The sequence below is a fragment of the Oncorhynchus gorbuscha genome, linkage group LG23 (assembly GCF_021184085.1).
Source record: "Oncorhynchus gorbuscha isolate QuinsamMale2020 ecotype Even-year linkage group LG23, OgorEven_v1.0, whole genome shotgun sequence".
Taxonomy (NCBI): Eukaryota; Metazoa; Chordata; class Actinopteri; order Salmoniformes; family Salmonidae; genus Oncorhynchus; species Oncorhynchus gorbuscha.
The window spans coordinates 39741634-39765418 of record NC_060195.1 but is presented as its reverse complement, the minus strand read 5'-3'; the positions used below and the strand labels follow the sequence as shown (position 1 = coordinate 39765418).

Here is a 23785-nt window from a genome sequence, read left to right as displayed (position 1 = left end):
TTTTGATGTATTCACTATTATTCTACAATGTAGAAGATAGTAAAAACCCTTAAATGTATAGGTGTGTCCAGACAGCAAAAAATAAAATATATTTTGAGTGCGACACTCCAGACCTCGGTGAGGACCGAGTGTGTTTGCAGGGAAACATTTATGGACACCTCTGGCCTAAATTGTCTTTGTTATTCAAATGTACTCAAAATAATCAGTGTCAAAACACAAATACAGTATTAGTTATTTAATATGCTCACATTCAATTTAATGTTTTTGATAAAATACAAAATACAAAAAGCAACAGCAATTTCATTACTGTTTCAAGCAATCTAATCTCATTGTGAGATACTTATTTTTGATACAATAAAATGCATAGTTTGGTGTAATGGATGAGATATAGCTTTGAGAGCTAACCATTTTAAATATATAGTATACAAACATACAAATAGGTTCAGGTGAATAAATAAAGAAATGTTAAAACATCAATGATAAACTGCATGGATGTCGTTTTTACACTAGGTGGCACCAAAGCAGCTTTCTTGAGGGAATTAAATAATTATTTTGCTTGAGTAGAATAACACCATTTCATAAATAAATATTAAATAAATATTATCATTAAATATAATTAGAACTTAATCAATATGATCATTTCTCTAGTCTGTATTTCTTACGTTTGTTTTTCTTTCGAGTGGCAGTCCACAGGTACATGTGATATGAAATGGTATATGATTTGATATGACTATTGTACCTGTAACCCCCCCCCCAACAAAATAATGACAAAACAAATATAATATTGGCCACAAAAATCAAATAACAAAATGCATAGACTAGTAGGATGGCCGGACTGGCCATAGCCATGTCTCTGATGTGTTCGCAGAGTAGTGTCTTTTCCCACACGTTGTTCCAGTCATATCCTCACACCAGTCTATTCATAGCCTGAAAATCATATTTTTTTGTAGTTAGCACACTGCACACTACCACCATTTTCTCTCATTGAAGTGTAGATATTGTTGTTTAAAAGTCTGACTTATTCATAATAACCGGTTACCTTTTGAAGAAGAGATTCCAACTGTTTTACAAATTCCCTGCTGTCCTTCATTGGGTAGGAATCACATCCTTGGCAGACTTTGTTCTGGTGGAATAAAGGAACACGGAAAATGTTCACTTAGTTGGCCCAGACAATGTAACTTTTAAAAGTTCAAATACAAATTTGAAGTTACTCTTAGATTTGGACTGAAAATAGGCCTAGTAAAATAACGACGACCCCTAACTTATTTTCCACATTCTTTACATAATTCTTATGTGATTATGTTTAATAATGATAATGCTATTAATGTCAATTTGGAAAATAATGGCAAGGCTCACCTCTCTCTCCTCCCGACTGCAGGAGTCCACACCTCTAAACTAAAAAAAAAGAACAAAGCAACATGTTCATATTTTGCCACAATCTTGCCATGTACATTTCTAAATATTAAGAACTTTCCATGACATAAGCTGATCAGGTGAATCGAGATGAACACTATGATCCCTTATTGATGTAACAAGTTAAAGAAGGATTTGTAAGCCTTGATAATATTTTTGACATGGTTAAAGAAGGATTTTTAAGCCTTGATAATATTTTGACATGGACTGTGTATGTGTGCCATTCAGAGGGTGAATGGGCAAGACAAGACTTAAGTGTCATTGAACAGGGTATGGTAGTAGGAGCTAAGCGCACCGGTTTGTGTCAAGAACTGCAACGCTGCTGGGTTTTTCACGCTCAACAGTTTCCCGTGTGTATCAAGAATGGTCCAGCACCCAAAGGACACCCAACCAAATTTACACAACTGTGGGAAGCATTGGAGTCACATGGGCCAGCATCCCTGTGCACGCAACTCAATATTAGGAAGGTGTTGTTAATGTTGTGTTCAACTCAGTGTACATTATTCACATGTTTTCTGAAGTGACTCACAGTCAGTGGGCTGAGGTTTTTGATAACTTTGCGCTGCAAATTCTTTTGTTTGGCCCTGAGACTAGGTACCATCTTCCGGAAGCACTCCAAGGCAGATAGGAAACAGCATTCCTGTAAAAAGCAAAATGACACACTAAATGATGGATGTTGGATAAAAACAAGACTGCTTCTTTTCCACTAATGAAACAAGTTGAGGCAAATCACTTGAATGTCTTTTGATACTTTTACACACTCACATGAAAACATTGTAATGTGGAATGAGAACCACTGGAGAGAGCTTCTGACTAGTAAATTAACCCACATACTATATTCAAGATGAGTTAGACATTTGCCACATTTCTACATTTGAGCATATTTCATTAACCTGAACCTCAACCAGAATTCATACAATATTTCCAGTTCATAACAGCCAAATGTATTCTACTGTGCCACATACAACACCTGATTCCCATATAACAACATGACCCGCTCTCAAGTATGATACTCCACAGAGACCTAGTTAAGTTGTAATAACTTTTCTTACAATTTTATATAACTTTTTTAAATGATTTATTAATTTAGCAGACTCTCTTATCCAGAGTGACTTGTAGGAGCAATAAGGATTAAGTGCCCTTGCTCAAGGGAACATGGACAGATTTTTCGCCTAGTTAACTCTGGGGTTCAAACAGGCGACTATTTGGTTACTGGCCCAACACACTTAACCGCTAGGCTACCCTCCACCCTCTATAAATGGTCTTATCATTTCCTACAAAACTGTGACTCACAAGTCATATGCTGTTTATCAGAGTAAGACTTTCTCCTTCTACTCACTAGCAGGTCCAAACCCAGAACAAAGCCCAAGTGATCAAGAAACAATGTTTCCACCAACTTATCTAAGACAGAAACATGTCTTTCCCCGCTTCACTGAGATGAAGTTTTTCACTGTTTTCACATGCTGCCTGTTTCCAGTTTCCCCACTTTGACTGGGCGTTTCACAGAACAGATAGAAAATTACCTCTCTCTTTGACGTGACAACACATTTTCCAGGTTGAGGCTTTCGTTTGCCTCTACCTTTTAGGCAATGATATTTCCCCCCATGCTGTGGGCCTCAAACTCTTGAGTTCTCAAACAATAACTGACCAACGTTAGTTAGACGGCTAGGGTAAAAACGAGAGCACGGCAACCTCTGATCAAGCGTTCACCCCGTGGAATAATGGTAACAGACTGGTTCCATGGTATACTCATGAATTATTTGGTCCAGTTTAGGACAACCATGTTCGACTAACTTCAAGATACAGTCAAACCATTTTCTAAAGCAGTAGCACAGTTTGTCTCTCGGGTAAAAGCCACAGAGACGTGAGTGCGATTACTCATCACATTTCTCCTAAATGTGCACAAGTAACTCCAAGAGACATGGAGATCACTTTCACGTTGACTCATTCACGCACAGAACTCTGACAAAAAAAACATGCCAAACTGGATTGACTGTTAGTGCAAACTGATAAATAGCTGAAAGAAATACTCCTCTTTTATCAAGTGGATGTTTTCTTAAGTTACGTCTATAATGTTTTTTTTTTGTTGTTGCTGTTGATGAAAGAGTGATTCTGACGAGTGTGTGGCCCTCTACTTGCTACAATCATCCTGTGTTAACACTGTAAATGTACTCCACCTACTAAGATAAAAACAACAATTTGTAATTAGGTAGACTGTCCATTAAAGTAATTGTCCAGTGTTTCCAGATTTCTATGAAATATTACCTATAATTAATTACAATGAGTGAAATCGTTTTCCTTCCCCCTTTTTTAAAATGAAGTATACTAAAAGCAGTTTTTCTGTGTTGGAATGGTGGTGAGTGTATACATGTCATTACAAATATTCATGTGAGTAAATCGCTGGTTGGCCAGATAACAACATGATTTGGGTATGAGTTAGTAGGATATGAACTTTTAAAAGTGAAATTTTCACCAGACGGTTACTTTAATGCCGTCAGTTTATTTGGTTTAGTTTCAAGTAATTCACATATTGTCAAATCAATTGGCCCTACCCATGCTAGTAATTTAGCTGAAACTATTTGTAGTTCCGCATCTTCATTTTGCGTAAAAAATAAGTAATAGGGTGCACCTTTCCTTTCGTTAATGACAAAAGGATTACTGAACATATTCATACAAATGAGACTATATTCAACGAAGTATTTACTCATTATTGGTTATATAAACAATTAACTATACACATAATTTATGCAACTATATTACAAATGTAATTGTTTTATACTATTGATGATTATATATATTTTTTTAAGATCATTATTTCTTGACGTCACAAGACCCCATTCGCCGGCTATGGTACAAGCGTGCTACACTATGCGATATACAGTACAGTAGGTGTGAGAGCAAGACTAATAGCAACCACCACAACAGAGGTCATTCCTTGTCTGTGAGTTTTCTGACAATGATTATTTTGCTTGTAGAGTAAATAAGGTACAGTAGATTTTCTTTCAAAAAATCGCTTACCTCTATATCCAGGGTAGGAGTATTCAACATCATGCCGTTGTGCTGCAAGAACAACAAAAAAACAGAGGTGTCGGTACTGAGGTTGCATCTCATATCAACCCCCCCCCCCCCAAAAAATAAATAAAGGGGTGAGAAATTGTGGTAATACTTTCTGTGAACCATTTACAGCCTTCATAAATGTAAAAAGACGCATTGCATCACAAAGTTAGTATAATGCTTCATAAAACATGCTATGGTCATTAGTAAAAGCTCCTGGTTTCTTGCAAGAACCCATCAAATACATAAGCGCTGACAATGCATACGCTTCGGAAAAGGTGCCCAATAAATTGCAGATTGACCTTACCGCCACACTTTTGTTTAGTTGTCTTAACTCCTTTAGTACTTCAGTCAGCTTCATTGTTCTCTCGACCTTGTCGACATTCGCCAAGACACAACAGGTGATGGCTAGGAGACAACAAACAAGCAGCTTCATCTTTTCTTAACCTGCTTTAACGATGGCACAAATTACCCAAAGGATGCTGTTCAAAACATTGACTGGTAATGTGGACAGGTGTTTTAACTTACCTATATATTTTGTCCATCAGGACACAGGAAAACCACGTTTGAGAGATTGGAAAACTGCTGAAAGTATGAATGAATGAGTAATGACTTTTTCTTTTCCACTGGCCACTACGTGAGCTCAGAGTTGTGCATGCGTGGGGTGTAGGGATGCAAGTGCGTGAACGAAAACATACTTTCTGCACACAAGGCAGGAAACTACAGAGCACCGTTAGTTCCCATTTTCACTTTGAATCAGAGGACCTAGAGCTGGCTATACATTATGTGCCATTGGTGACAACCTGAACGTACAAAACATTATGAACACCTGCACTTTCCTGGACTAACCAGATTAATCCAGGTGAAAGCTATGAAACCTTACTGATGTCACTTTTTAAATCCACTTCAAGCAGTGTAGATGAAGGGGAAGAGACGGGTTAAAGAAGGATTTTCAAGCCTAGAGACAATTGAGACATGGATTGTGTATGTGTGCCATTCAGAGGGTGAAAGGGCGAGACAAAAGATTGAAGTGCCTTTGAAGGGAGTATGGTAGTAGGTGCCAGGCGCACCGGTTTATGTGAAGAACTGCAAAGCTGCTGGATTTTTTTTTATGCTCAAGTTTTTGGTGTTTATTAAGAATGGTCAACCACCCAAAAGACATCCAGCCAACTTCGACACAATTGTGGGAAGCATTGGAGTCAACAAGGGCCAGCATCCCTGCGGAACGCTTTAGACGCCTTGTAGAGATGCCCTGACAGATTGAGGCTGTTCTGAGGGGACAAGGAGGGGTAGGGGGATGCAACTCAATATTAGGAAGGTGTCTTTAATGTTTTATGCCCTCAGTGTATCTACAGACACACCAAAGAGATATTTGTGTGTGTGTGTGGTTGGCTTCCTACACGAACATAACCTGTAAGAACAACAGGAAATTCTTTGAAGGACTACAGCAATGACAGTACAAAGGCCAAGGGCACTTCGCAATATTTCCCTCTTCTGGGAGGATATCCTTTTGCACCAAAACAGAAAGGAACCCTTGAAACCAAATTCCGGTGACTCCCACCTGAAACCTATCCCGAGACTGAGGCCGGCTGTTAATTACCCCTGAAACCTAATTCAAATTAAACTTATATGAATTCAGTTTCTGCCCTTATAGTATTGCTCATTTTGGGAATTGTACAATATTTGTAAATTCTGGGGAAATTCTGCATCAGTCTCAAACTAACAATTGAATAGGTACCAGTCAAAACTGGAGACGGAGCTTTGCAGGAGACCGTTGATTTCAATTAAAGACAGTGGGTGTGGGTGATGGGTTTGGGTGATGGGTGTGGGTGATGGGTGTGGGTGATGTTACCAGTGTGTGTAGGTCCCTAGCTAAAGTTCAGCAGCAACAGTATTTTTACTATGTATTGGTATCTGTAATGATTGCATCTTTAGGTTGGTGTGTGGTTCGCTGAATCATAGACTCACTAGTCAATGAAGATGAATAGCAAGTAATGAAAGTAGTCTTAAAACATCTGCGGTGGCTGAGTGTATGTCAAAACTGTAATTATAATCTATCTAGGGCTCTTAATTAATACATTTGAAATGGAACAAATACACAGAGTAAACAAAACATTAGGAACACCTGCTCTTTCCATGACAGACTGACTAGGTGTAATCCAGGGGAAAGCTATGATCCGTTATTGATGTCACTTGTTAAATCCACTTCCATCAGTGTAGATGAAGGAGAGGAGACAGGTGAAAGAAGGATTTATAAGCCTAGAGACAATTGAGACATGGACTGTGTATGTGTGCCATTCAGAGGTAGAATGTGCGAGACAAAATATTTAAGTGCCTTTGAACAGGTTATGGTAGTGGGTGCCAGGCGCACCAGTTTGAGTGTGTCAAGAACTGCAAAGCTGCTGGGGTTCCCCCACTCGACAGTTTCCCGTGTGCATCAAGAATTGTCCACCACTCAAAGGACATCCAGCCAACTTGACACAACTGTGAAAAGCATTGGAGTCAACATACAGTAGGCCAGCATCCCGGTGGAACGCTTTTGACACCTTGTAGAGTCCATGCCCCGATGAATTGAGGATGTTCTGAGGGCTTAAAGCGGTGCAACTTGTCTGGTCACAACTCATACCTTTTCATTTGATAATCAAAAAGGGGGGAAAGTCATTTTAATGAACACTGTTTTCCATTATCTTAGCGCTACTTTTAACACTTCACGTGTTCTTTTTAACCTCTGTGTCATCTTATTTAATTATTTTATTCCAAACAGTGTCATAATAATTCCATTTTTTGGGGGGGGGGGATCCTTCCCATGATTTCATTTGATATAACCTCTCGTGTTAGTCAGACGGGAAGCAGTGTAGTGTCCAAGTGTACTGAACCCGGTTTCTGCAGCGTCAGCATTCTTAGGTCACCTAAGGAGTTCCATCCTCTCACGGAGCGGAAGCTATACTTCTGGCTTTTATCTTGAGAGGAGGAAGTGAGCTTGTGACAGATTAGAGAGAACACCTCCTTCTGTCTCCCTGGTCATTGTTTCAGCATAGAGGAAATAGTGGGTGGGGGACTGTGCCTACGAGCTGTGAAGCAGCAAACACTAGTACTACACATAGTGTCACCGTATAGGGGAAAGGCCCTCACGAGCATCCCTTATCATCCTGCGGTAAGGTGTATCTCTGTGGAACTGGCTATTCCATTACTAAAGCAGTCTGAGAGTTGGTTATGACACATGGAAGGGATTTGTGTCCTCAGGTAGATGTGAGACGAATCAGAACTTTCCTTGTCCAGTCATATACCAATACGACCTGGTGTGATAGTGTGGGATATGCCTGTGCGAGCCATTTGGCATTGAGTAAAGGTTGGTGTCGGGGAGAACTCTGTCACTGTGAAATCAGAAAGGGAGAGTTGTTTGCTGTGGTGTTAAACACAGTGCAAGACATGTGGCTAAATTACAGCTGTGATAATGAACTAAATAATGATCTACTTTAATTTTGTAATATTTTATTTTCTGATAGTTCACGTTCAGTAAACAATCCAAATTTGGGGGTTAGTATACAGTGCATTCGGAAATATATTCTGACCCCTTTACTTTTTCCACATTTTGTTATGTTACAGCCTTATTGTAAAATAGATTTTTTAAATCCTTATCAATCTACATACAATAACCCATAATGACAAAGCAAAAACAGTTTATTTTAGTTTTTTCTGTAGATGTATAAAACAAAAATAGCTTATTTACATAACTATTCAGACCCTTTGCTATGAGACCCGAATTTGAGTTCAGGTGCATCCTGTTTCCATTGATCATCCTTGAGATGTTTCTATTGGATTGGAGTCCACCTGAGGTAATTTCAATTGATTGGACATGGTTTGGAAAGGCACACACCTGTCTACAGTATATAAGGTCCCACAGTTGACAGGTCATGTCAGAGCAAAAACCAAGCCACGAGGTGGAACGAATTGTCGTAGAGTCCGAGACAGGGCCGGAGGCCACTCCTCAGTAAAATACACAACAGCCCGCTTGGAGTTTGCCAAAAGGCAACTAAAGACTCAGACCATAAGAAACTACATTCTCTGGTCTGATGAAACCAAGATTTAAATCTTTGGCCTGAATGCCAAACGTCTGGAGGAAACCTGGCACCATCCCTACTACGGTGAAGCTTGGTGGTGGCAGCATCATTCTGTGGGGATGTTTTTCAGTGGCAGGGACTTTGAGACGAGAGCAAAATGCAGAGAAAGATCCTTGATGAAAACCTGCTCCAGAGTGCTCAGGACTTCAGACTGGGGCGAAGGTTCACCTTCCAACAGGACAATGACCCTAAGCACACAGCCAAAACAACGCAGGAGTGACTTCGGGACAGGTGTCTGAATGTCATTGTGGCCCAACCAAAGCCTGGATTTGAACCCGATCGAACATCTCTGGAGAGACCTGAAAATAGCTGTGCAGTGATGCTCCCCATCCAACCTGACAGAGCTTGAGAGGATCTGCAGAGAAGAATGGGCACCCCAAATACAGGTGTGCTAGGCTTGTAGCGTCCTACCCAAGAAGACTCGAGGCTGTAATCGCTGCTGAGTATAGGGTCTGAATACTTATATAAATGTGATATTTTTCATATATTTGCTATTTTTTTAAACTGTTTTTGCTTAGTCACTATGGGGTATTATGTATAGATTGATGAGGAAAAACATCTATTTAATCAATTTTATAATAGAGATGTAACGTATCAAAATGTGGGAAAAGTCAAGGGGTCTGAATACTTCCCGAATGCACGGTACCATTTTCTTTTCAAAAGAATACCATCATGTCTGTGTATTGACAAATTAATTCAAAATACAACTGTATGGTTCTTTTTCCAGGTATAACATGTTTTGTAATCTGTTATTATCAGGTGCTTTTATGTAATCTGCCGGGGGACTACAGATGGAAATTAGAGGTTAGCTATATCTGGTTCAACGCATAATTTCTCGAGTTTCTGAGACTTATATTTTAGTTGTAAATTGTCCCTGTACAAGTAAAAGTATACAATTTTATCCCTGAAGGGAGGGTATAAAATAAGTGACCTGCTACTGAGAAATATTAAGTACCACTTTCTTGACAATCGACCCTTTGATGGTAAAATAATTGTAAATGTTATTTATTATTTGAGCTTTATATCAACTAAAGACTAAGTAAAGGAGTTTATGGTAGATTTAAGCAACCTGAAACCGAATAAAATCTAACAGATAAAATCAAACTTTCCAAATTTGAAGTTTAAATCAATGGAATTCACTGCAATTATTTTTTTAAATGTATATCGGTTGCATTGGTTAATCATATTATTGGACGAGGACCGGCTGTTTCATTATCTTCTAAATAATGATCATTCATGAAATACAAAACACTCGATTGTGACAGATACTCTGTACACCCACCTACGGTGTTGATATTTCCAACACTGCGGTCTCCTCGCTCTAGAGTGTTAATAAGCATTTCCGGAGGGGCTGACGATAACTCTCAAGACACTGGGCATGTAGCCAAGTTGATTGTTCAAGATTGTTTATTTGTTTCTTTTGTTATGAATACTCTGAAAAGAGAAAATTGTCACGGTTTGAAACATTCGATTCAATTAAATAACAGGACTGTGCAATCTGGAACTGTGTTGGTTAAAGGTGGCGTACCTGCTTTTAGGAGGATTGAAAATGAGAAAACAGAACAACAAATTGACAATAATACGGTAAGTATACATGCAGGAAGTAGAAAGGCCGTGGGTGGGGGATCGGCTCTGTTGGTCCTCCACATCAAAAGGGAACCATTGATTCAACCCATTGTTGTGACAATGTCAATCTGTTACTGTAACATTTAATTAACTCAGTAACATACATTTATTGACATAATAGGCACATTTGATTGCCCCCAAAAAGGTTATCAAGATGAAGGCTTGCTTGACTAAGATCAAATCTGAAAGGCAAACATATCTTAAAATAAATACAACATTTGACCTGAAACAAATTGTATTACTTTGAATAAGTAGAAGTAACACGGTCTACTACAGCCTACCTTGTTTGATCACATATTGTTGTTGTTTTCCTTTATGCTCAACAGTGTCAACTTCTTTTCACCCTAAACTGAACATTCATAAATTACATGTATAGAATATTTGTGATGCTTTGTGATATTATAAAAAATATTATATGAACACGTGTCCTAAAATTGTTCTGCTTCCTTTTACTTACTGTAATCTGATTTTTCTTATGTTTTATTGTGAAAGGAAAGGGTGAAATTCACACAGTTTAAACAACAACATTCATAAGAAATCCATCATGGGAGACTCTTTTTTTGTTTTAAATAGCTGGATCATGTTGTATGTTTTAATTCTGTAATGTATTGATTGTTGCTGCCTTCTTGTCCAGGTCTTCCTTGAAAAAGAGACTGGGTCTCAATGGGCTTTTTCCTGGTTAAATAAAGGTTAAATAAAATAAAAATGAAACATGATACATTGATAAACCTTTATTGATTTACAGATTTACATTAATAAATATTTCATAATTGTTCAACCTCTTGCGAAAGTGGTTTGATAAACAACTCAAACTACACTGAATTCTACCGATTTACAATTCCAAATCTGTTTCTAAATACTTTAATTCAGCAATTTTAATATTTTCAGAATAACGATAAATCTCCAAAACAGAGCTTGTAAGTAACCATTAAAATCACCTGGTGCCCTTCAAGAATATCACATACAGTACTTTCTATTTAAAAGACTTAATTCAGCTACTCTAGGAGGTTCAAATAGAGATGTACATACCATTAAGGTAATCAACCTTCGTAAACCTCAACCAAGACCAATGTGATCTCTTTCACTTTAACTTATGCTTAGAACACTGATTAAATAATGGTACCTTATAAATAGTCATAGCAATGACACATACTTGACCTTTGGAGTCAACGGCTACCATCTTTAACAAGCAAAGATGAAAGGGCATTAAGAGCTTTGGTAATTGGTCGATTTATGGGAATAGAGCAAAAGCAGCCTGGGTGTGGGAGTATTTCAATAAATGAAGACAAGTTTTCTGAACAGATCTTCAAGCACAAGAATAGGGGAATAACACTCAATGGGGGGCTGAGTTCAACCAGCCCTGTGTATCGACGGAATAATGGTTCTCGCCAGGGGTGTTAAAAGGCTGCTTTCAAGATGTTTACCACTAACTAGACATTTTTATGGGATAACAACAAGATATGGCTGAGGCCATGGTAACTGTTCATTTAACACTAGACAGTGATGTTTCCTTTCTCAATCTCACCTTGGTCAAGTTGAGAAAGTGGACTGACTAATTTGACTCATGGACCTATTTCTGAAAATGTGATATTCTCTGCTGGTTTGTTATACGTTTAGGTTACTTGATTAATGCACATAATTAGATGACATAATTTGATCCTAGGTACATTTCCTAAGATATACTATAGTGCCGTCAGAATGAATTCAACTTATTCCACATTTTGTTGTTTCAAAATAGATGGAACATTTTTTTCCCCGCACCCATCTACACACAATACCCCATAACGACAAAGTGAAAACGTGTTTTTAGAAATGTTTGCAAATGTATTAAATAGTCAATACTTTGTAGAAGCATATTTGGCAGCGATTACAGCTGTGAGTCTTTCTGGGTAAGTCTCTCAGAGCTTTCCACACCCATTATTTTCAAAATGATTCAAACTGTCAAATTGGTTGTTCATCATTGATAGACAACCATTGTCAGGTCTTACCATAGATGTTCAAGTAGATTTAAGTCAAAACTGTAACTATGCCACTCAGCAACATTCACATTCTTCTTGGTAAGCAACTCCAGTGTAGATTGGCCTTGTCTTTTAGGTTATTGTCCTGCTGAAAGGTGAATCCATCTCCCAGGGTCTAGTGACTGAACCTGGTTTTACTCTTTTGGTTGTGCTTAGCTCCATTCGGTTTCTTTTTTTATCCTGGAAAACTCCTTAACAATTACAAACATACCCATAACATGATGCAGCCACCACTATGCTTGAAAATATGGAGAGTGGTACACAGTAATGTGTTTTATTGGATTTTCCCCAAACATAACACTTTGTATTCAGGACAAATAAATGTATTCCTTTGCCACATTTTTTTGCAGTATAACTGCCTTGTGGCAAAGGATGATTCAAAATCAGGGTGCATGTTTTTGAATATTTATATTCTGTACAGACTTTGTTCTTTTCACTGTCAGGTTAGTATTGGGGAGTAACTACAATTTTGTTGATCCATTCTTAGTTTTCTCATATCACAGCCATTTAAACTAACTCTGTACCTGTTTTAAAGTCACCATTGGCCTCATATTGAAATCCCTGAGCCGTTCCTTGTTCTCCGACAACTGAGTTAGGAAGGACGCCTGTATCTTTGTAGTGACTGGGTGTATTGCTACACCATCCAAAGTGTAATTAATAATTACAGCATGCTCTAAGGGATATTCAATGTTTTTTATTTATATATTATTTGAAAGCCATTGGAAAACCTCCCTGGTCTTTGTGGCTGAATCTGTGTTAGAAATTCACGGCTCGACTGAGGGACCTTACAGAAATTGTATGTGTATAGAGATGAGGTAGTCATTACAAAAATCTTGTCAAACACTATTATTGCACACAGAGTGATGAGTCCATGAAACTTATGTGACTTGTTAAGAAAATGTTTACTTTAGGCTTGTCATAACACATTATTTGATTATTTATTGACGCAAGACATTTAAGCTTTTCATCTAAATTCATTAATAAAAATGTCAAAACACATAATTCCACTTTGACATTATGGGCTATTGTGTGCAGGCCAGGGACAAAAAAAATCTAAATGTAATAGATATTATATTTAGGCTGTAACACTTGTAAACTTGGGAAAAGGGGTGTGAATACTTTCTGAAGGTACTGGATGTTTACTAATGCAATACCATGTTAGAGGCTTGAGGCACATTTAATATAAATTGCTTCCATTCATGTTTTCCATCTGATTCTCTCTGAATCAGGTTAGAAGAAGCATCGTCAAAATAATACAGTTGTACGAGGCTCGGAAAAATACGTCAGCATTATATCCTGTTTATTAGGGCAGAGCAGAATGGTACATTTTCTTAGACTCCTACGTGTCATGCTTTATCTGAGTGCCTGATCATCTCATCTCTCGTCTCTGTGTTACCATACTTGTATTCATGTCATTCAAACTTTTTTGTCCATGTTTCGGTTTTAATACTATCGTTGTGTTTTTGGCATGAATGTTTACATAAGTCCAAAGGCCAAGACCCTGTAAATGTTCAAGTCAATGTGATGTTATGCGGTCAATACCCGAGGAAGCAGGATGGCAGAATAAGCTAGATCAAATTAATTATGGTTACTGACTCACCAAGTGATCACTTTTACTGACAGTTAGTCATCTTAAATTCAACCCAGTAATTTCGTATACCATGCATTTAGTTATCCAAAAGTGACTTAGTCATAACACATTCAGCCAGTCTTCGCACATGTTCATCTGATTTCTTGGATTCAGAGCAGTGAGTCTGTCTCTAGATAATGTGAAGGGTATAATCAAAAATATATTTGGATGATCAAACTGTTTAACTGAGCTTGAGAAAAAGGCGAAATCATGTAAGTCAAGACAATTATGGCTGCACTTCATTTTATGTGTCACAAGAGGGAACCAAATAGCCATACAGTAATGTTAGGTGCAAGGGTGTTTCAATAAACATGATAATTTCACTTCCATGGTAAATAGGAGACATTAACTTAGATAAAAGCTATGATTAAATTGAAAAAGTCTAGATACATTTGAAATGATTAAATATGTTTTATTTTTTTCTCAAATATCATACAATCGGTGTATAAAGCTGTTATAATAATTTACAACGCATATGAAAAAAGCCACTATATCACTATATCATAAAGTACCCTTAAAATAATCAAAGACATAAGTTCCAGCAGTGGAAAAAATAAACGTTGGGAAACACAAGACATTCAATATAGACTTGTCTTTTTCATTATCCTTAGAAACTCCTGCTCGTTGATCTCTCCATCTCCATCTCGGTCTGCTTCGTCAATCATTTCCTTTGAAAGATAGATTTTTTTAACAGTAGGATTGCTGCAATGAATATGTTTAGGAGGTGAAACGGAAGATCAACAAGTTACAAGTTAGGATATAACATACCTGCAATTCCTCATCTGTCAGGCTTTCGCCTAGCTCCTTGGCAACTCTCTTGAGATTTTTGAAGGAGATTTTGCCCGTGCCGTCATCATCAAATAAGCGGAAAGCCTTCAGAATTTCTTCTTTTGAGTCTTTTTCACTCTAACAAAACAAAAAAAGAGAATACAAATCTAATGAAGTCTATCAAGATCATGTAGGGGAGACCAAGTCCAACCAAAGATCTGCAAAAGATTGAATCTCTTCTCTACTAAGAAAATACATACCATTTTCTGTGTCATCATACAGAGAAAGTCATTAAAATCAATGGTCCCAGAGCCCTCTTTGTCAATGTCTGCAATCATCTTCTTGATCTCTTCTTTCTTTGGTTCAAAGCCAAGGGCACGCATGGCAACCTGGAGCAGCAGAAATACATGAATTGGTTATATTCAATAAAAGAAAGAAAAAAAGTTTTCACAAAATAATGAAGCATACTCTGAACCAGCAGTTGGCATTATGGTGACTAGTTGAGTGTCGTGTTCATATTGGTATAGCCTACCTTGAGTTCCTTCACGTCAATTGTGCCCGACCCATCTGTATCAAACAAGTCAAAGGCCTCTCTGATCTCCTGCTTTTGTTCCTCTGTCAAGTCTGGTTTAGGACCTGCCTTTTTCCTCTGGTTGGAAGTGGTGTTGGGTTTTCTGTAGCCTGAAGCCTGTAACATAACAACAAGCCCACAGTTTAACTTTGTAAAGCTGAACATGTGACAAACCTGAACTAGAATCACTATTATCTACACAGTTCATTGTAGATGGCTAGCTGTTGTTATACCCTCGCTGTAGATAAGGTGCAGGTCCTGAAATTAGTCTAGTGGTAACTGGTCAGATTTAGCCAACACCTTTTATTCATAGCAGATTTAGCTTGATGCACTGTTAACAGCATTTAAATCAAATCAAATTTTATTTGTCACATACACATGGTTAGCAGATGTTAATGCGAGTGTAGCGAAATGCTTGTGCTTCTAGTTCCAACAATGCAGTAATAACCAACAAGTAATCTAGCTAACAATTCCAAAACTACTACCTTATAGACACAAGTGTAAGGGGATAAAGAATATCTACATAAAGATATATGAATGAGTGATGGTACAGAGCGGCATAGGCAAGATACAGTAGATGGTATTGAGTACAATATATACATTGGAGATGAGTATGTAAACAAAGTGGCATAGTTAAAGTGGCTAGTGATACATGTATTACATAAAGATGCAGTAGATGATATAGAGTACAGTAAATACGTATACAAATTAGATGAATAATGTAGGGTATGTAAACATTATATTAGGTAGCATTGTTTAATGAAGTGTTTATGAAGTGCATATACAGTGCCTTGCGAAAGTATTCGGCCCCCTTGAACTTTGCGACCTTTTGCCACATTTCAGGCTTCAAACATAAAGATATAAAACTGTATATTTTTGTGAAGAATCAACAACAAGTGGGACACAATCATGAAGTGGAATGACATTTATTGGATATTTCAAACTTTTTAACAAATCAAAAACTGAAAAATTGGGCGTGCAAAATTATTCAGCCCCCTTAAGTTAATACTTTGTAGCGCCACCTTTTGCTGCGATTACAGCTGTAAGTCGCTTGGGGTATGTCTCCATCAGTTTTGCACATCGAGAGACTGAAATTTTTTCCTATTCCTCCTTGCAAAACAGCTCGAGCTCAGTGAGGTTGGATGGAGAGCATTTGTGAACAGCAGTTTTCAGTTCTTTCCACAGATTCTCAATTGGATTCAGGTCTGGACTTTGACTTGGCCATTCTAACACCTGGATATGTTTATTTTTGAACCATTCCATTGTAGATTTTGCTTTATGTTTTGGATCATTGTCTTGTTGGAAGACAAATCTCCGTCCCAGTCTCAGGTCTTTTGCTGACTCCATCAGGTTTTCTTCCGAATGGTCCTGTATTTGGCTCCATCCATCTTCCCATCAATTTTAACCATCTTCCCTGTCCCTGCTGAAGAAAAGCAGGCCCAAACCATGATGCTGCCACCACCATGTTTGACAGTGGGGATAGTGTGTTCAGGGTGATGAGCTGTGTTGTTTTTACGCCAAACATAACGTTTTGCATTGTTGCCAAAAAGTTACATTTTGGTTTCATCTGACCAGAGCACCTTCTTCCACATGTTTGGTGTGTCTCCCAGGTGGCTTGTGGCAAACTTTAAACAACACTTTTTATGGATATCTTTAAGAAATGGCTTTCTTCTTGCCACTCTTCCATAAAGGCCAGATTTGTGCAATATACGACTGATTGTTGTCCTATGGACAGAGTCTCCCACCTCAGCTGTAGATCTCTGCAGTTCATCCAGAGTGATCATGGGCCTCTTGGCTGCATCTCTGATCAGTCTTCTCCTTGTATGAGCTGAAAGTTTAGAGGGACGGCCAGGTCTTGGTAGATTTGCAGTGGTCTGATACTCCTTCCATTTCAATATTATCGCTTGCACAGTGCTCCTTGGGATGTTTAAAGCTTGGGAAATATTTTTGTATCCAAATCCGGCTTTAAACTTCTTCACAACAGTATCTCGGACCTGCCTGGTGTGTTCCTTGTTCTTCATGATGCTCTCTGCGCTTTTAACGGACCTCTGAGACTATCACAGTGCAGGTGCATTTATACGGAGACTTGATTACACACAGGTGGATTGTATGTATCATCATTAGTCATTTAGGTCAACATTGGATCATTCAGAGATCCTCACTGAACTTCTGGAGAGAGTTTGCTGCACTGAAAGTAAAGGGGCTGAATAATTTTGCACGGCCAATTTTTCAGTTTTTGATTTGTTAAAAAAGTTTGAAATATCCAATAAATGTCGTTCCACTTCATGATTGTGTCCCACTTGTTGTTGATTCTTCACAAAAAAATACAGTTTTATATCTTTATGTTTGAAGCCTGAAATGTGGCAAAAGGTTGCAAAGTTCAAGGGGGCCGAATACTTTCGCAAGGCACTGTACATTTCCATTAATAAAATATGTTAGCTACCTATTTAGCTAAATACCCTGTGGCAGGTCAAAATGTATGGATTGTTCGTTTTGGGCCCTGCTCAGTGAGATGTAACACATTCTTCTTCCTAGCTAAAACTGAAGATAGTGCATGGAGTACATGGGACATTTTTGAATTTTTATTTAACCTTTATTTAATCAGGCAAGTCAGTTAAGAACAAAATCTTATTTACAATGACGGCCTACACCGGCCAAACCCGGACAGCGCTGGGCCAATTGTGCTCCGCCCTATGGGACTCCCATTCACGACCGGTTGTGATACAGCCTGGAAATCAGCCACTGTAATCTTTGGGTGGGCCGTTTTAGCATTTTTTCAGGTCGCCTGAGTTCAAACGGTGTAAATATACAGTACCAGTCAAAAGTTGACATACCTACTAATTTTTTCTTTATTTTTACTATTTTCTACATTGTAGAAAAATAGTGAAGACATCAAAACTATGAAATAACATATATGGTATTATGTAGTGTTAAACAAATCAAAATATATTTGAGATTTTTTAAAGTAGCCACCCTTTGCCTTGATAACATCTTTGCCTACTCTTGGCATTCTCTCAACCAGCTTCATCTGGGATGTTTTTCCAATAGTCTTGGAGTTCTCACCTATGCTGAGCACTTGTTGGCTGCTTTTCCCTCCCTCTGTAGTCCAACTTATCTCAATTAGGTTGAGGTTGGGTGATTGTGGAGGCCAGGTCATCTGATGCAGCCCTCCATCATCTCCTTGCTCAAATAGCCCTTACACAGCCTAGGTCATAGTCCTGTTGAAAAACTAATGATAGTCCTACTAAGCGCAAACCAGATGGGATGTCTTCACTATTATTCTACAATGTAGAGAATAGTACATATGATGAAAAACCCTGGAATGAGTAGGCGTTTCCAAACTTTTGACTGGTATTGTATATAATTAATTGTATACATTTTTGTGAGGGAAAAACCCTTTTAGTGTAAACCTAAACAACTAAAACCAGATAACGTACGCAGAAAAGATAATGGATCTATATCTTTTTATTATATAATCTTTGAGAACTAACAATTACCAAAAAAAAAGCTAGACAGTCAGGGAGAATAGAACATTCCAAAACAATACATTTAGCAGTACTCATGTTTGTTATTATGTTTAAGCTGAAGAACACGGCATTATCCATGGCAGAATACGTCATATTGCAGGAAATTTGCTTTAACAATGCAACACTGTCTTTCAGCTGCATGGCAAAATGTGTAGCATTGCAGGAAATTAGCTTTAAAAAAAAAAGCTCCATGGAGAAATTGGCTTTAAAATGCTAGAATTTCTCTACGGAGCACCAAGATGGGGGGCCTCTAAAATGTTCTCTAAAATGTAGCCGTGCCGAATGCCGACCGCACACATTGCCACAGCCCCTACCACACCCACCACCTAAGCCCCTTTTGAATCCAGAAATAAACTTGGTAATATCAAGAAATTAATACCATGACCTAGCCCAAGTCAATGAAGCTAACTTTGATACATAGAAAAGTTAAGCAAGCAGAAACATCGTAGCTGGGTCATTCCACCAATTAGGTGCCTTGTGAGTAGTGTAACTTTGTGAGAAAAAAAACGTTCACCTAATTTTAACATTGTCACAAAGAGCACATGTTCAACTTAATAAGCACAGGTTCAACTTAATAAAAAACATATTTTCCCATCTCATTGGTTAAATTAAAAAAATACTATAGTAACAGGGTTGACTGTACGTAACAGGGTTGGCGATTTCCTCTTAAATCTTGCCTATGCTGCTCTGTACCATCACTCATTCATATATCCTTATGTACATATTCTTTATCCCCTTACACTGTGTATAAGACAGTAGTTTAGGAATTGTTAGTTAGATTACTTGTTGGTTATTACTGCATTGTCGAAAACTAGAAGCACAAGCATTTCGCTACACTCGCATTAACATCTGCTAACCATGTGTATTTTATTTTATTTATTTATTTCACCTTTATTTAACCAGGTAGGCAAGTTGAGAACAAGTTATCATTTACAATTGCGACCTGGCCAAGATAAAGCAAAGCAGTTCGACAGATACAACGACACAGAGTTACACATGGAGTAAAACAAACATACAGTCAATAATAAAGTATAAACAAGTCTATATACAATGTGAGCAAATCAGGTGAGAAGGGAGGTAAAGGCAAAAAAGGCCATGGTGGCAAAGTAAATACAATATGGCAAGTAAAACACTGGAATGGTAGTTTTGCAATGGAAGAATGTGCAAAGTAGAAATAAAAATAATGGGGTGCAAAGGAGCAAAATAAATAAATAAATTAAATACAGTTGGGAAAGAGGTAGTTGTTTGGGCTAAATTATAGGTGGGCTATGTACAGGTGCAGTAATCTGTAAGATGCTCTGACAGTTGGTGCTTAAAGCTAGTGAGGGAGATAAGTGTTTCCAGTTTCAGAGATTTTTGTAGTTCGTTCCAGTCATTGGCAGCAGAGAACTGGAAGGAGAGGCGGCCAAAGAAAGAATTGGTTTTGGGGGTGACTAGAGAGATATACCTGCTGGAGCGTGTGCTACAGGTGGGTGATGCTATGGTGACCAGCGAGCTGAGATAAGGGGGTCTTGTAGATGACATGGAGCCAGTGGGTTTGGTGACGAGTATGAAGCGAGGACCAGCCAACGAGAGCGTACAGGTCGCAATGGTGGGTAGTATATGGGGCTTTGGTGACAAAACAGATTGCACTGTGATAGACTGCATCCAATTTGTTGAGTAGGGTATTGGAGGCTATTTTGTAAATGACATCGCCAAAGTCGAGGATTGGTAGGATGGTCAATTTTACAAGGGTATGTTTGGCAGCATGAGTGAAGGATGCTTTGTTGCGAAATAGGAAGCCAATTCTAGATTTAACTTTGGATTGGAAATGTTTGATGTGGGTCTTGAAGGAGAGTTTACAGTCTAACCAGACACCTAGGTATTTGCAGTCCACGTATTCTAAGTCAGAGCCGTCCAGAGTAGTGATGTTGGACAGGCGGGCAGGTGCAAGCAGCGATCGGTTGAAGAGCATGCATTTAGTTTTACTTGTATTTAAGAGCAATTGGAGGCATTGTATGAGTTGTATGGCATTGTGGCTTGCCTGGAGGGTTGTTAACACAGTGTCCAAAGAAGGGCCGGAAGTGTACAGAATGGAGTCGTCTGCGTAGAGGTGGATCAGAGACTCACCAGCAGCAAGAGCGACATCATTGATGTATACAGAGAAGAGAGTCGGTCCAAGAATTGAACCCTGTGGCACCCCCATAGAGACTGCCAGAGGTCCGGACAGCAGACCCTCCGATTTGACACACTGAACTCTATCAGAGAAGTAGTTGGTGAACCAGGCGAGGCAATCATTTGAGAAACCAAGGCTGTCGAGTCTGCCGATGAGGATGTGGTGGTTGACAGAATCGAAATCCTTGGCCAGATCAATGAATACGGCTGCACAGTAATGTTTCTTATCGATGGCGGTTAAGATATCGTTTAGGACCTTGAGCGTGGCTGAGGTGCACCCATGACCAGCTCTGAAACCAGATTGCATAGCAGAGAAGGTATGGTGAGATTCGAAATGGTCGGTAATCTGTTTGTTGACTTGGCTTTCGAAGACCTTAGAAAGGCATGGTAGGATAGATATAGGTCTGTAGCAGTTTGGGTCAAGAGTGTCCCCCCCTTTGAAGAGGGGATGACCGCAGCTGCTTTCCAATCTTTGGGAATCTCAGACGACACGAAAGAGAGGTTGAACAGGCTAGTAATAGGGGTGGCAACAATTTCGGCAGATAATTTTAGAAAGAAAGGGTCCAGATTGTCTAGCCCGGCTGATGTGTAGGGGTCCAGATTTTTCAGCTCTTTCAGAACATCAGCTGAATGGATTTGGTAGAAGGAGAAATGGGGAAGGCTTGGGCGAGTTGCTGTTGGGGGTGCAGTGCTGTTGACCGGGGTAGGAGTAGCCAGGTGGAAAGCATGGCCAGCCGTAGAAAAGTGCTTATTGAAATTCTCAATTATGGTGGATTTATCAGTGGTGACAGTGTTTCCTATCTTCAGTGCAGTGGGCAGCTGGGAGGAGGTGTTCTTATTCTCCATGGACTTTACAGTGTCCCAGAACTTTTTTGAGTTAGTGTTGCAGGAAGCAAATTTCTGCTTGAAAAAGCTAGCCTTGGCTTTTCTAACTGCCTGTGTATAACGGTTTCTAGCTTCCCTGAATAGCTGCATATCACGGGGGCTGTTCGATGCTAATGCAGAACGCCATAGGATGTTTTTTTGTTGGTTAAGGGCAGTCAGGTCTGGGGAGAACCAAGGGCTATATCTGTTCCTGGTTCTAAATTTCTTGAATGGGGCATGTTTATTTAAGATGGTTAGGAAGGCATTTAAAAAAAATATCCAGGCATCCTCTACTGACGGGATGAGATCAATATCCTTCCAATACCCCGGCCAGGTCGATTAGAAAGGCCTGCTCGCTGAAGTGTTTCAGGGAGCGTTTTACAGTGATGAGTGGAGGTCGTTTGACCGCTGACCCATTACGGATGCAGGCAATGAGGCAGTGATCGCTGAGATCTTGGTTGAAGACAGCAGAGGTGTATTTAGAGGGGAATGTGTATGTGTCAAATAAAATTTGATTTGATTTGAAATCATCCATAAATCCCCTTCAGACAGGCGGAATGGAAGCTTGTTGTGTGAAACAGGGAGGGGGCAATAGCAGAGGTGCATAAAGATGACGGCCCCCATGTACCTACAAGAAGTTCCCCGTATTGTACATTGCTCTCAGTTATCCTGTTTTTTTTTGTATGGTCATTAGCAAAGTATATGTGATCCCAATTTTAGCTTTAAGACGCAGGCAATTTGAAAACTGAAACATGTATTGTGCTGATTTATTGGAACATTGAACCATATTGTGTGCCATAGTTTTAAAACTCTGTGGATAGAGCTTAAACAATTGTCATATCTGAATTCTGCAATCCTTATTCACGTCCGCCATTGAATGCAAGCTCACACCCCAAAATATTTGTGAAAACATTGACCAGCTCAGTTTTCCACCACGAAACACCAGAACATTTTTTACAAAACAGTAGAACCACCTCACCTGCTTTTACACCATGATTTGACTATTAGATGTTCAATGTTTCTTGAGGAGAAATATATTTAAAAGGGAATAGTTTCACCATATTAAAAGTAGAGTTCAGTTCATGTAGCTGGGTTGACCTCAACATGAGGGACAGGTTTAAAAAATATATATATAAAATTAATCACATTATATGAATAATAATCTTCAAAAATTACTCAGTCAAAGCAAAATAATACTTTACAACGATGGTGTAAACTTGGAGAAATGCTGGGGTTAAGAGTTAAAATCGTCCTTGAAGTCAGAGGATGCACAGAGTGACATATCAAAAAGCTGAATTTTGGTACTTCTTCAGCAAGTCTTTATTCAAACAGATGTATTGACATCATAATTAAAGGGCACTTAATTTAATATGGAATTCAATATGTGTACAATTTCTAAATAAAATATAAAAGTGGCGCAAAATGTACTCATTTCGTGGAACGACCCAGCTAAACCCTGTGAATGTGATCTTGAAAAGTTACAGCTATATTCCAGCTACGTCAGCTAGCTAGACACATGAGTTTCTAGCTAACGTTAGTAACTTAGTGAAAGTATCTGTTTACTAAGATAGCTCTTTAGCTAGCTACAGTACCTAACGTCAGCTACCTTGAAATCCATCTAGCTAGCTCAACTGAAAAAATATTCAACTAACTGACTAGAAAGCTATAGATATTAGTTAGTAAAGCAGAATTACATACCATCTCGAAATATCAACCCTGGGACGAACAAAATTGATTTATTGCAACTTGAATTCAACAAGGTAAAGCTAGAACAGTATCAGGCGGCAGGTAAACAAAGGTTGCCTGAAACTACAGTAGGGGAGTATTTTAAATGACAAGGGAACAGTCCAATAGAAAATGAGTAAATCTTGAAGAAAGCACGGAATGGCTTGCCTTGGCCAATAGTGGAGTACGTGGGTGGAACATTTGCGCTCCGGGCTCGTATGGTTCTTTTCCTGTCTCCTAGCAACAAACGAGCAAACCGGCGCTTGTTTGCGCTGGCGCTCACACATAACTGGAACAGCGTGTGAGCTACCGCA

At 38.8% G+C, this 23785-nt stretch overlaps 2 protein-coding genes across 2 annotated transcripts; both read right to left on the bottom strand.

Moving 5' to 3' along the window:
- Window positions 1–453: 453 nt before the first annotated feature.
- LOC124010443 lies at window positions 454–4969 on the bottom strand. The gene is made up of 6 exons (XM_046322869.1): window positions 4775–4969; window positions 4432–4473; window positions 1943–2053; window positions 1357–1395; window positions 1040–1123; window positions 454–927 (listed from the first exon to the last, which is right to left on the bottom strand). Exons 1-6 carry the CDS (start codon window positions 4901–4903, stop codon window positions 907–909), a joined length of 426 nt encoding a protein of 141 aa, XP_046178825.1. The 5' UTR covers window positions 4904–4969; the 3' UTR covers window positions 454–906.
- Window positions 4970–14258: 9289 nt separating this feature from the next.
- LOC124011191 (caltractin) lies at window positions 14259–23576 on the bottom strand. The gene is made up of 5 exons (XM_046324302.1): window positions 23445–23576; window positions 15163–15318; window positions 14891–15019; window positions 14631–14768; window positions 14259–14530 (listed from the first exon to the last, which is right to left on the bottom strand). Exons 1-5 carry the CDS (start codon window positions 23445–23447, stop codon window positions 14441–14443), a joined length of 516 nt encoding a protein of 171 aa, XP_046180258.1. The 5' UTR covers window positions 23448–23576; the 3' UTR covers window positions 14259–14440.
- Window positions 23577–23785: the final 209 nt, after the last annotated feature.

What these genes read in the sequence shown, in the direction of transcription:
- LOC124011191 (XM_046324302.1), bottom strand. An exon ending in TTGACGTGAAGGAACTCAAG is followed by an intron (nt 15,020 to 15,162) that starts GTAGGCTATACC and finishes CTGCTGCTCCAG; the next exon opens with GTTGCCATGCGTGCCCTTGG. An exon ending in GTATGATGACACAGAAAATG is followed by an intron (nt 14,769 to 14,890) that starts GTATGTATTTTC and finishes TTGTTTTGTTAG; the next exon opens with AGTGAAAAAGACTCAAAAGA.
- LOC124010443 (XM_046322869.1), bottom strand. Translation starts at nt 4,903, where the DNA reads ATGAAGCTGCTTGTTTGTTGTCTCCTAGCCATCACCTGTTGTGTCTTG. An exon ending in AACTAAACAAAAGTGTGGCG is followed by an intron (nt 4,474 to 4,774) that starts GTAAGGTCAATC and finishes TTGTTCTTGCAG; the next exon opens with CACAACGGCATGATGTTGAA. An exon ending in AAAACCTCAGCCCACTGACT is followed by an intron (nt 1,396 to 1,942) that starts GTGAGTCACTTC and finishes CTTTTTTTTTAG; the next exon opens with TTTAGAGGTGTGGACTCCTG.